Raw genomic sequence first — 13,178 nt, 5'->3', positions numbered from 1 at the left:
CTAAAAGTAGGTAGGAGTTTCATGCGCTGATATTGCTCCTGCACAGCTGTGGGTGGATGCCTAAATCAAAGTCAAGGCAATTCACACAATCCAGGCTAAAGCTGCATCCTAGACTATTCAGAAAGTTTAGATTCAGCTGCTTTAAAACAGATGTGCTAGTATATTATTAAAATTAAAACAACAACAACAATTGAGACAATTGATAAGTCACCTTTGGTGGTTCTCCAGAAAACTATAAAGTTTCAGGGATGCTACACTTAGTCTTTTCCTAAACTAGATTCTAGGAGGAATTCAAAAGAATGTTATGTTGCTTAAGGCCTCCGGTTTTAAAGGGCAACCCAAATTGTGCGTGACTCAGGATTTCTGGATAGGCAGTATTTCTCAGCCTCAGTTTACTCAAAAGTGGAAATTATGACATATATTCTACAGAGCTGTTGTATAGATGACTACAAGAGATTCTAAACCCCAATGTATATCAGAAATGTTATATGAATATAAACTGTAGTATTGAAGATGTCAACAGCTTCAGACAATACAAGGAAATGCTAGTGAAATCTAGACCCTAGTTTCAAATCCTTGTTAAATGGGAACCCTGATTATCCAGTTACTGTTAGTGCCAACACAAGACTTCACTGTAGTTAAGGCTGAAAGATTTGTTCCCACAAGGAAAGGCAGTGTGACCCTACAGTGTGATCATAATCTCTTAACCACATTAAAGAGTATGTCTGCATCAGTCCATAAATAAAACTGTACAGTATGTGCTCCTCAGAACCATAGGCAGAGATGATGTGGAAATATTGGAACTGCTTTTTAATTTCTGGCAAGGAAAACAACTACTTCTGTGGCTTTGAATTATGGTCATTTAAGAAATCAATATATGAAAAGTCAATCTTACCTCTGCTTTCATGCGTTTTGCTCGACGAGCAGGTGGACAAGTTTCAGACAGCTGAACAGACTGTCTTTGAGGAATATCATGTGGTTTATATTCCTTGTCCTTTGAGCCACTGGTAATATCTGGCTTCTGAAGACACTAAAAAAACAAGCAAAAGTGCTTTTTTTTCCCCTCTCTCTATTTCCTAACAAATATTTCACACTTTTTTAAAAAAACAACAACAACCCAATGTAAAGTATTTTTAGTAGCTAAAATAAAAAATAACACATGATCATATTCACTACAGATGGACTGGAATGACAAATCTGTACTTTCTAAAATGATTTAATAATTGCAAATTTATTTGAAAATAAATCTGTTACAAGTTTCCTGTTCTATATAGCATTCCAACAGTAACTGCAGAAGTAAATCTGGATCCAACAATCTGGCAGTTTTGCAGTGGTGGAGACAAATGACAGTGGATAGAAGAAAAGTAGATTGCGATCATTTACATCCAAGGTACTCTGCAAGGGACCTGCAATGTAATTCCTGACAATTTTACCATTTCTGTGGATTGCTATTGATAATAACATTTGAGTTTTCTGGGCAGTGGGAAGAAAATACCAAATCTGCTATGAAAATACTGAAGTTTTGTCACCCTTCATTCCTAGAAAGAAGGATAGTGTACATTTATTCCCTAGCATGCACATTTTATTGTCACAACAATGCTGTGAGATAAGGTTAGGAATAGAGTGGTGACTAGCCCAAGGTCTCGCAAGGAGTGTCATGAAAGAGCAAGGAATCTGAAATTGGGTCAGTCCTGGTACAACATATTAACTGCAACCCTCCAACCACTGGCTCTCAGGTAGGCACAAATCATTAAATGTTTTACTGAAGAAGCAAAGAACACAAGTACAGTGGTGCTTCGCTAGGCGAATTTAATTCGTTCCGACGGTCAATTCATCCAACGAAAAATTCGTCTTGCGAGGCACCATTTCCCATAGGAATGCATTAAAAGTTAATTAATGCGTTCCTATGGGCTCCAGGGGACTGGCGGAAGTGGCGGCGCTTGCTCACTTGGCTTGCCGGAAGGCAGGCAGGCAGGCGGCAACAGCCACAGAGCTGTCCTTGCTGTCGGCGGCAGGGGGAGAGGAATGAAGAGAAAGGGCAACTTTCTCTTCCTTCGTTCCTCTCCCCCTGCTGCTGAGTGTGCACGGATCCCGGGGTTCGGAGAAGCGCTTGCGCAGCACTTCTCCGAACCCCGGGATCTGTCCTTGCTGTCAGTGGCAGGGGGAGAGAAACGAAGGAAGAGAAAGCAGCCCTTTCTCTTCCTTCGTTCCTCTCCCCCTGCCACCGACAGCAAGGACAGATCCCGGGATCTGTCCTTGCTGTCGGTGATGGGGGGAGAGGAACAAACGGAGAGAAAGCAGCCCTTTCGTTCCTCTCCCCCCCACCGCAGAGTCAAATGCTGGCTCTGCCGGGCGGGGGGAGGGAGAAGCGGAGATCCGATCCGATCCTCCGCTTCTCCCTCCCTCCGCCCGACAGAGTCAAATGCCGGCTCTGTTGGGCGGGGGGAGGGAGAAGCGGAGGACCAATCCAATCCTCCGCTTCTCCCTCCCCCTGCCCAACAGAGCCTAAGTGCGGCGGTGCGAAAGGGGAAGACAGGCGGCAAAAAGCCCGCGGCTGTGCGGGGGCTTTCGCACTGCCGCGCTTCAGCTCCGTCCCCTGGAGCTGAAGTGCGGCGGTGTGAAAGCGAAAAGCCCCCGCCACCTGGCACACAGCTGCTTGCCTTCGCAGACCCCACACCGCCGCACTTCGGCTCCGTCCCCCAGAGCCGAAGTGCGGCAGTGTGGGGGCGTTTTGCCACCTGCCTTCCCCAAGCCAAGGGGAAGGCAGGCGGTAAAAAGCCCTGGCAATTTTTCGCTACACACTGGACTTTGCAGTTGGAGGTTCATTTTTCTATGGCCACGCATCGCAAGACGTCTTGCGAGGCAACCTCCAATCGCAAAATCCATTCGTCTAGCGAAAAATTCGTCTTACAGGGCATTCGTTAAGCGAAGCACCACTGTAGTTACCAAACATACATGTTTACTGCTGGGGGGGGGAGAACAATATTCATATTCATATATTTATTTCATTAAATTTATACACCGCTTGATGTAGAAAATACACTTTTTCTCCATGCCCACTTTTTTTAAAAAAATTATTGACTGCTATTCTAATGAAGGGAAATATAAAGTCAATGTACATGTACCTGTTCCCCCAGCAGGATTAACAGCAGATTTGCAGCAGGGGGAGATTAAACAGAGTGTTGCTTTTTCCAGTATTAAAAAAAAAGAACTGCACATCTGTTCTGACAGCAAGGTGCCATTGTTATAAAAAGCTAAACCTGAATTCTTTGCAGATTCAACAGAGACACAATGAGAAACAGTTCTCAACCTTTTGATCATTCCTCTTCTGCCAGCTGTGCATTGAAATATGTTTCCTAGCAAATCTACAACTGAACTTACAAATCTACAATTGAACTTAAGTGTTGCCTGATCAAAATGTGGTACATAGGTAAACACCACATGGTGGTAGCACAGGGATGTCCAGACAAGGGAAAAGCCAAAATGGCCTGGATGCACCGAAAGTTCTCTCTCTGCCTGACCATGTACTTTTAAATAAACAGAATTTTAATCATGCACCAAACTACTTATATAAACCTCTACATGCACAAAATGGCTTTTAACTCCCCCCCAACAGCTTTCAAGAATTCAAGAATTTAAAAGTTACAGAAGCACTAATAAAACAAAATTCCATAGCAGGTTGTCAATTCTCATCACAATGCTAATTGTTCTCCTGAGAAAGATTTAGACTTCAAACAAAAAGCTATGAAGATACAAGTAATAGACAGGGGAGCAGAATAATCATAGCTGCTAAAGAATCATTTTGCATCCAACAAACAGCACTTTGCTTGAAGGGTAGAAGCTTTACATATGAAAAAATAAATCTTAAGTAAATAACTGCAAGCCTAGGGCTTGCCGATCAGGCCAGCGGTTTGAATCCCTGTGATGGGGTGAGCTCCCGTTCCTCCGTCCCTGCTCCTGCCAACCTAGCAGTTCAAAAGCATGTCAAAGTGCAAGTAGATAAATAGGCACCGCTCCAGCGGGAAGGTAACAGTGTTTCCGTGCGCTGCTCTGGTTTGCCAGAAGTGGCTTAGTCATGCTGGCCACATGACTCAGAAGCTATAAGCCGGCTCCCTTGGCCAGTAAAGCGAGATGAGCGCCACAACCCCAAAGTCATCCATGACTGGACCTAATGGTCAGGGGTCCCTTTACCTTTATACAACAACAAATACCACAATTCTCCATAATATCACAAATATGCTTAAAAATGAATGCAGGCTATTAATAAGAGTCAACTAATTTTTTATACAGCATTTGCCTCCAGTTCTCCCTCTCTGTATTATACACTAACACACAATCACTGAATACAGGAAATGTCTGAGTTAGGCAATGAACACGCCACACTAAAGTAACATGCTTTTACAGAAACATTATTGAAAAGCATATAATTGAAATGCTGTGCCCAAAACACAGATTTGCACAATTCTTTGATGCACTTCACAGAATATAGAACTATTTTGCACAGGTGGATATAGAGGAAGCACCTAAAACAGCTTAGAAGAGAAACAGGAAAGGATCATCATTTTAAAAAAAATGTTGAACATACCTTTTCCAGAACTGCATCATCCACTAAACACATCAGTTTGGAACAAATGTCTGGCGCCTATTGCAAGAGAGAGCTTGGAGAGTTACAATTTAAAGAACTGTGACCCTGTGAAGTCAGGTCACAAGTAGCTATTTGAAAGTCATTTCCTTCTAAGTGGTCCTTTTCTGAAAAGCTGCAAGTTTTCATTTCAGAAATATAAAGACACCTATACCAGGACTAGATTTTCAGTAAGTACATGGGCATTAAGACAGCCCTGTTTTAAGATGGGACTAAAATATCCTCTTCTATAAGTTCCTATTACAATAACTATAAAAACCTGATTACACAAGGCCAAAGCAGCAGATCTTCATAAGATGCTACCATGACTATATAGCCTTTAGAGCAAAACACAAACTGCAATGATTTACTGGCTTCTACTGGACAGACAATAGGAATGTACTAACAAAGATAATGGCAGAAACACTAAAATCAAATTTCTGATACAAAAATCTAGTATTTTCCCTTCAAAGGTTTTGTCCTTGCATCATTGGCATTTTTATAAATTAATAACAAAAAAATTCAGAACTTGGGGGGGGGGAACCACATACTGTATATACTTAATTGAGAAAAATAAGAGTTTTTATTTACAACCTACAATATACCATTATGGTTATTTAGTGGAAACAAAAGAATCTACTTTCTATGGGTTAATTAAACCCTTTTAGCTCAGCAGCAGCTATGTTTCAGTTGGCCTATTACAGTCACCCCAGAATGAGGTGGTTCTATGCATGATGTGCAAACACAGCCACTGTAAGTAAGCTTATGACACAAAGACCATCAAGTTTAAAGGGCCTGGCATATTGCATAATGGGATAAAATTAGTAGCAACAGCTTTCTGCATGATCCTTGAATATGAAGACATCCCTGTTATTATAGACACAGTTAGAGTTTGACAGCTATTTTGATTACTACCATATACATCCATAGTCTTTACTGTGTAGACTAACTTAGTGAATAAGCACCACAGTGCCACATAGACCTACAGAGAGGTTAGTAAATGTCTTAAAAGACGAATTCTAAAAAGCAATACTATGGATATTTAGAATGACTTCTAATGTGCTATCAAATAGCACAACTGCTATGAAGAATGAACAAAGACTAATTCAAACTATGCTATGTGCAAGATGGGAGGTAATGCAAACACAGCCTTTTAATTGTGGTAAAGAAACATTGCACTAAAATGTGCAGCTTTCTTTGCAACTTCAGACTTCAGTTTAAAAGCCTATCCACCCTTCTGAATTTATATCAAACCAAATAATTTCAACTTGTTTTTCTTTTCTTTAAAGGAGAAAGAAAACAAGATCAGTATAAAAGAAAGGAATGAAAGGTACAGAGGAGTCTGTACAGACAGGGATACAACTTCTCTCCAATTCCAAAGTAAAAAATGCCTTTTAGCACACCAAACTAGTTTTAAAGCTAAAGTTACATATATAATTTGGATCTCTCCTTTTGCTCAAAATATTTTGTTCAATTATTTAGAAACTGCCAGAAGTGGTCTGTAAAACTCCTGTATTTGTGGGTAAGGGGGGGGGGACCCTTTATGATTTTCATTTGACAATAGAGACAGACAGAGAGGGGGAGGTGATTGGGAAATCAGCCTGGGTCATGAAGTTCTTCCCATTCTGTTTATTTATCTGATAAATTTCTACCCTGTGTTTTAGGGCTTGCAATAAACAATGTTAGAATAGAACTGACACACAGCATAACAAAAATAAGCATTAGATAAAGTTGATGGGAATCAAAATCTAGACAGAATAAATATTTAGGACCCAATTAAAGAGTTCTAGGGAGAAGGAATTCTACAAGGGTAGGGACATCACTATATAGGCCATGTCCCTGGGACCTGGCTGCCTGAATAATGGGGCTGAGATAGGACTTTAGAAATCAGTACCATCACTTAGTCCAGAAACAAAAAGGTAAACCAACGCAACCAATACAAAATTGGTATTATATTATCTGCCTAATCCTCACAAGCAACCTGGCATCTGTTTCCAGACTGTCTTCAGAAACAACTCTACATACAGTAAATTACAGTGGTCTAGTCTGGATGTACCCAGTGCATGTGTAATGAGTTCTTGGCCGTAAAAGAACTGCAGCTCAGTGAAATATAGTACAATATCTGCTTTGCAATCAGGAAGTCCCAAGTTCAATCCCCAGAAACTCCACATGGGGCTGGGATTGTCCCGTCAGAACCCCTGGAGAGCTGCTGCCAGCTGCTGTAGTTAAATGGCCCAATGACCTAAATATAGGACAGCTTCCTATGTTCCTATAGAACAGGCACCCCAAACTGGGGCCCTCCAGATGTTTTGGCCTACAACTCCCATGATCCCTAGCTAACAGGACCAAGTGGTCGGGGAAGATGGGAATTGTAGTCCAAAACATCTGGAGGGCCGAAGTTTGGGGATGCCTGCTATAGATGGTCTAAAGTGGTCTTTGATCAGCTGAAGCCTATCCTTTCTACATAACATTTCTACTCTTTCAGTAAAACAGTGTCATGTCTTTTCAGACATACCAGCTTTCTATATACCAATTGCACAACTACCTCAGAAACTGCAGATAAACTTTAACCACTTTGGGGTCCAATAAAGTAAGAAACTTACTCCCATTCAGTGCAAGCTAGGGAAGGAACCCAAGCAGGCTAGAACTGCACAAATGTAAGCTAAGAAGATTACCACACTGAAAATGTGTACTGTAAAAAAGTGCTGCATAGAGCCCTCAAAGTAACGTACAGCTTTAGATGTGGTTCAAAAGCTAGCTAACTACCTTGTTTCTAACTGTGAGGAAGGAGCAAAGCAATCCAAACCACTTCCCTTCTACTAGGCAAGAATAGCCATTGTAAGTATCAACTTCTTGATCAAGCAAGAAGATAAAACCCTAAAAACAGCAGCTAATATACAACTATGACTTTGTGTTCAGTGAAACCTTAAAAAATTATATTAAAATTTCCATGACTCTGCTGTAGTAAGTCTTTTTTAGAACTCTAAAAACATTCACCAAAAAAGAAAATTGAAAGCAATGTTGAAACATTGGAGGACTCTTTCCCACAATGGATAAACAGTCAATTTGTAAAGAAGTTCACAATCTAGGCAAAGTAGTCAATACTCACCAGCAGACTAGCTCCAGTCTGAAATAAGTTGTAAGGGTAAAGAATGCGCTCATAATGAGCACGAATATGTGAGCCCACAGCTTTGCCAGGAGCAAACCCCATCTTGGTAGCTATTTTAGTCCATTTTCTGTCCTTACACACCAAGTCAAATCCACCTTCTTCTGCAACTAGCTGCAAATGAAAAGGATTGCACATCAAGATTTACAAATTTACAGGGTCATTTCCAACAAATATAACTCAGAAAACGAAACTGCTTAACTCCAGTGAGCAGGTGCTATCTTATAAATAAATGTCAGATCCAGAGGAAGTTATTACTTTAACACAATTACCTAGTGTGACAGACAAAAACAAAGCTTTGCGTAATTAATACAACTACTTAATCCCTGTTTGTCTAGATGCTACATTCTAAAATATTTAACAACTCAAGGGCCTTCAGGACCAAACAAGTCTACTTGCTTACTACTGAAAATTAGCATAACTTCGGCCAAAAGACATGTGAAACTTACCCTATTAAGCTGGAATAAATCCAAAATCTTTCTTTCTACATGTGGAATTTTCAGTGTGCATCCCTGAAGTTCCCAAAACTTTGCAATCTGGTCCAGAAAATTCAGTTTTACGCGGGTCTGAGCCTGTTCGGAGTGTGGATTTATTATACAGTTTAGTTATTATTTTCAAGTACCAATTTTAATATTCTCCAATCTATTATGCATAATGAACAAAGAAAGTGAAAATAAAGGTGATTACTATTATCCTTTGATGCAAGCAGCAGTATGGAGGAAGAATCTGCTATGATTTAAGCAACCATGTACACCATCCAAATGGGAGTTCTTCTCGGTGCATGTAAAAACTACATCAGGCGGGACTTGAGCTCTACCTACCTGTAGCAAGCAGAATTTGCTGTTTTAAAAGTTCTGAATGTTCTAGAGCTCTAGTCCTTTCATGAAGCTAGGAGCACCATGTAGATTCCCATAGATGGGTGGAATCTATGGTGAGTGGGAGGACATTTGAGCAAAGTACCACAAAGGAAATGTTTGTCATATGGATGAGAGCCTTGAGCCTTGCTCAGATTCTCTGACAGCACAGCTGAAAGGATGATGACTGGAGCTTTAAGGTGTTAGCTTTGAAGCTCATGCTCAAACCAGCTTGAAGTAATAACAATTCTGAGATTCCAACTTTTGTGTGTGTGTGTGCAAGAGCCCTTCTTATTACACCATTTAGAGAACACTTTCCAAGTGTTTTGATATATCCAAGGAAGAAGATGCCGGAGGTCAACATAGTATCAACTGGTGGGAGAAAGGCCCAACTTGATTGAGATACTTCCACTCAGTATTCATACAAGCAGGTTCTGCCATGCTGGAACTGGATAATGAAGCTCTCCCTAAGTCAAGAGGTTGTCATGTAAAAGAAGAGTCCATTGGAATGCCATGCCCATCTCAGAAGACCATAGCCTTTAAGGCCAGTATGGGGCCACAAGGTGATTTGTACCCTCTCTTTTCTCATCTTCTTCAAGACTTGGGAGAGGAGTAGGAATGGGGTGAAGGCATAAAGCATTCCTGGAGGTCACGGTGAGGACAGAACGATTGACTAAGGAGGTGAAGAGGTCCACCTGGACTGTCCCAAAAGCGGGACACAATTTTTCTAAACACCTCAAGATGAAGCATCCATTCTCCACAAAGGAGGTGTTCCCTGCTCAGCCAGATGGCTTGAGCATTTTCAATCCTTTTGAAGTGCTTGACAGGAAATGGAGTCCAGATGTTCTTCTACCCATAGGAGGTGCAATGTGGAGAAATGGATCTAATGCCACTCTGTGTGACTGTTGGTCTGTGACATTGCTGGTTAAGATTAGGATCACCCCCAAATGTCCCTTGGTTGCAAAGTGCTGGACTATGAAGCGGGCTGCCCTTCATTCCAAGTTGATGAGGAGAGTCTCTTCTGAGGACTAGGTGCCTTGGAGCATCCAGCTGCTGGAGAGAGGCCCTCAGTCTATCTGAGATGATGACTGTCCAAGGGGGTCGTCTGACAGGGAATCCCTGGTGAAGGGAGGATTTCTGAAACCACTGAAAAGAGTGACACACCAATCTTGGCAGGGAAATGAGGGTATGTCACTTGGCAGCTATGGAACTTCGATGAGAGAGCAGCAGCCACTGAAGAGGTCAAGAATATAGTATTGCCATGAGACCCAGAATTTGCACCATGAGGTCCACTCATGATTTTGTCAGAACTGAGTGCACTGCCGCTTTGACCTTGCCTATCCTCTCTGGAGAAAAGGACATTGTTCCCACAATAGAGTCCATCAGGGCTCCCAGATGAAGAATGTGCTATGATGGAAGGCTTGAACCATGCAATCAGAAGAGGTCAAAAAAATGATTCCACAGTAGTGAGACAGAATTTTAGACTGGGTTCATGAGAGAATTAACGCTCCTGAACATTCAGAATTTTAAAACAGTGAATTCTACCTGCTACCACTAGGTGGCATTTAAGTCCCACCTGATGTTTTGCATGCACAGGAAAAGACTTCTGAACAAATGCAAATACTGTATAGCATTTTAATACATACTACAGAAATATATTTATTTAAATTACTCCTGCTTCTTTAAAATGACAAAAATAATAATCATCTGATATTTTTGGTAGATTGGAATGTTAAAGGTAGTCAAAAGGAGCTTGCAGAATGAGCAGAACAAGCTTAATGACTGTTCAAAACAAAATAGCTGTCAAAACACCAACAAATAAAAGTTTGGGTGTGTTATTTTGAAAATGCACCAACCGGCACTTCTGGAGCACCTCCACATCTCAACCACTGGAAAGGGGTAGGCAGGACTCAATGTCACATAAAACATGTAACAGCCAAGATATTCAGAGGAAAAGTGGTAGAAATACAATCTAAGATTAACTTCTCCTGAAGTCCTTTCCAGATGAACCAGTAGTGTGGTTTTTCCGGGCTTATGAATTACCCCTTCTCCACATTTCTAGATCATTTGAAACTCTCCACTTTTCTGTATCTTATTTCCCATCTCACCCCCAACGTGGATACAATTTTAGGATATCCTCATGTTCATTACACTTAGATGAGGAGACCCTCTTGGTTGCGCTACACTTTAGAGATGTGAATTTGGCAGTAACCAGGAAGAGGGCCTTCTCTGTAGCAGCACCTTCCCTATGGAACTATTTATAATACATCTTCTGCTAAGGCAGACAAACACTAGTGTGTTTCAGCACTCATAAAAAACATACCAACGCCCCCAGGCTTTTGCTGATGTTTGATTCCACTATAGGGTGGAATCTTTTATTTTCCTTGGATCACTTTTGTATTTTTAATTATTCTTAATTGTTTAATCTGTTTATACCTTTGTAGACAATGAGATGCCAAAGGAAAGAAAGCATAGAAATACTTAAATAATATATGCCCAGGAAGCTGAACATTAGGCAGAAAAATATGGTGTATACTTGCTCCAAAGAGACATATTTAAAAGGTCAAAATGTTAGAGAAGCCAACCAGAGTGCTAGCAGCTGAGGCTCTCCAACTAGAATTTATGTCTTTGTCAGGTCCTCAAACTGCTGAGGGAAAGATAGCATTCTAGAACTTCTCTATCCAGCCTTACAGATCACAACATAATGGTGGCTAATCACCACACCCGTTACCTCTTTTTGTCTGAAAAGGAGATCTGCTATTTTAATTAAAAATACTGCATTTTTCTCAACAGTTTTAGGCATCCAATCCATCAGCGGCCACTGGGAAGTATTTTACGATTAGTTAATTCATTACCTCCAACTCATTCAGCCTTTGGATCCGTGGAGTAAAGTGAAGTTTATCAACATCACATGCAAATGGAGGCTGCCAATCCTAGGAAAGAGGGAAAAACAATTCAGTACAGAGAAGAGAATTGTTTGACAGACCAAAACTGATATACAATTTAAAAGATCTTGTTCACTTTATTTTCAGATGTAGAAAAATCTAACAGAAAAATATAGTTCACATTTACTTCTTACTAGCATTAACTTTCATCCAGCTTTGTGGGGTAAGACACTTACTGCAGGCACATTTCTCATTGTGCAATTTACTCACACACATAACCACACACAAATTGTCAGCTGTACAGCATTCCCAAGTTTGAGCCAGTTACCACTTACTGATTTAGTAGTGGAAACAAAAACCACCTGCAGCATAAAATGGCCCAGAAAAGCATTGAATTTTGCTACTGGGGTGTGTTTATTACTCCAGCCAATTTAGTGGATTGGGGTAGTAAAACACTTCACTGTTTTTTCATAGACAAATGGTCATGGAAAGGTCAAGCAAATGTCAGTCGGTTGGCACAAACTATGTTTCTCTAACCAGGAAGAAGTTTTCTTGTAGGTTTCTAAATGGGGTAAGAAAAACATTCCAAAAAAACATTAAGGTTAATTCTCAGTTGTAATTTCTAGACATTTTACAGTATTTCCAGAGCATTTTTAAAATATAGTTTTTGCACTTTGGAATTGTTTGCAATTTAAAATAAAAATATTAGTTTCTTATTTATACAACATCCCATGAATATTGTTTCTGGCTCTGGGTGTTTGGGTTCTGCTGAGCACACTTCATCCAATACTACAAACACAAATATTATATGGGGTAAAAATGCTGCCTCACACCATACAGTGCAAATCTCATTGGCATTAGAAAATGCATGCCAAAAACCACTATTGCTGGAAATCTAGTCAAATACAGTAGAATGCTGTCATCACCTTTTTTAATCTTTTCAAACACTGGAATTAATCCAACAAGTCACTGCATGAGCAGAACAACTTTAGCTTGCATAATGGAACCTCTCATCCTTCTCTAACCACACACCACTCCGAAATCTGTTCCAGGGGAGGGCCCAAATCAGGTGTGGGTGGGCATGTGGAGGAGAGGAGAGGAAAGGGAAGTTGCACTGTGTAGGTAGAAATTGTTTCACTTGCACAGTGATTAAGTTGGATACAACTCACTATTTCCTTGTTCTAGTTTTTTTTATAATACTCTCTAAAATTTAATAATAAAAATTAAAAGGAAAACAATCTGCACCAAGTCGAAGAAAATATGTACAGTATTTATATGGAAATATTTTGAAGTATGGAAATCTATATAGAGAACATAGATTCTATGAGTGTGGGTGAATGTGTACAGCTGTAGGCTGACTGATGTAGAGGAGTTAGTAGATGTGGATAACTGAGAGAGGATAAGTATACTGAGTGGTTGGAATTCTACATTTTGGAGGTTGATCTCTTATATCCTCTTTTATTGTATTATTTATAGATTTTGATATTTTCCATAATGTATCTACTGTATTTTTATTGTTTTTTTTATTTTCTTTGCATACTGCTTTGTGATCTTTTCAATGAGTGATGGAGTGGTGGATCCACTGCTCAAGCAGCTGAGAGAGCCTTAGAATTAAATTCCTCATGGAATTCGTGGAGCTTTGGATCCAGGGT

The 13,178-nt window shown here is 40.3% G+C and overlaps 1 protein-coding gene across 4 annotated transcripts in view; it reads right to left on the bottom strand.

Moving 5' to 3' along the window:
• KDM5B (lysine demethylase 5B) overlaps positions 1 to 13,178 on the bottom strand; it is a 52,254-nt gene that overhangs the window by 29,949 nt on the left and 9,127 nt on the right. For 2 of the 4 annotated variants that reach the window (XM_035121537.3, XM_035121538.3), the window contains exons 2-6: positions 11,497 to 11,574; positions 8,237 to 8,359; positions 7,731 to 7,901; positions 4,586 to 4,642; positions 896 to 1,030 (exon numbers count right to left, since the gene is read on the bottom strand). In XM_035121537.3, the coding sequence (XP_034977428.3) occupies positions 896 to 1,030; positions 4,586 to 4,642; positions 7,731 to 7,901; positions 8,237 to 8,359; positions 11,497 to 11,574 (564 nt within the window). The remainder of the gene's footprint in view (positions 1 to 895; positions 1,031 to 4,585; positions 4,643 to 7,730; positions 7,902 to 8,236; positions 8,360 to 11,496; positions 11,575 to 13,178) is intronic. The other 2 variants (XM_035121539.3, XM_035121540.3) reach the window with 1 other exon arrangement.

The sequence above is a fragment of the Zootoca vivipara genome, chromosome 7 (genome assembly GCF_965207765.1).
Source record: "Zootoca vivipara chromosome 7, rZooViv2.hap1.1, whole genome shotgun sequence".
Classification (NCBI taxonomy): domain Eukaryota; kingdom Metazoa; phylum Chordata; class Lepidosauria; order Squamata; family Lacertidae; genus Zootoca; species Zootoca vivipara.
The sequence above is the reverse complement of the archived record's forward strand: the minus strand, read 5'-3'. Positions and strand labels throughout refer to the sequence as shown.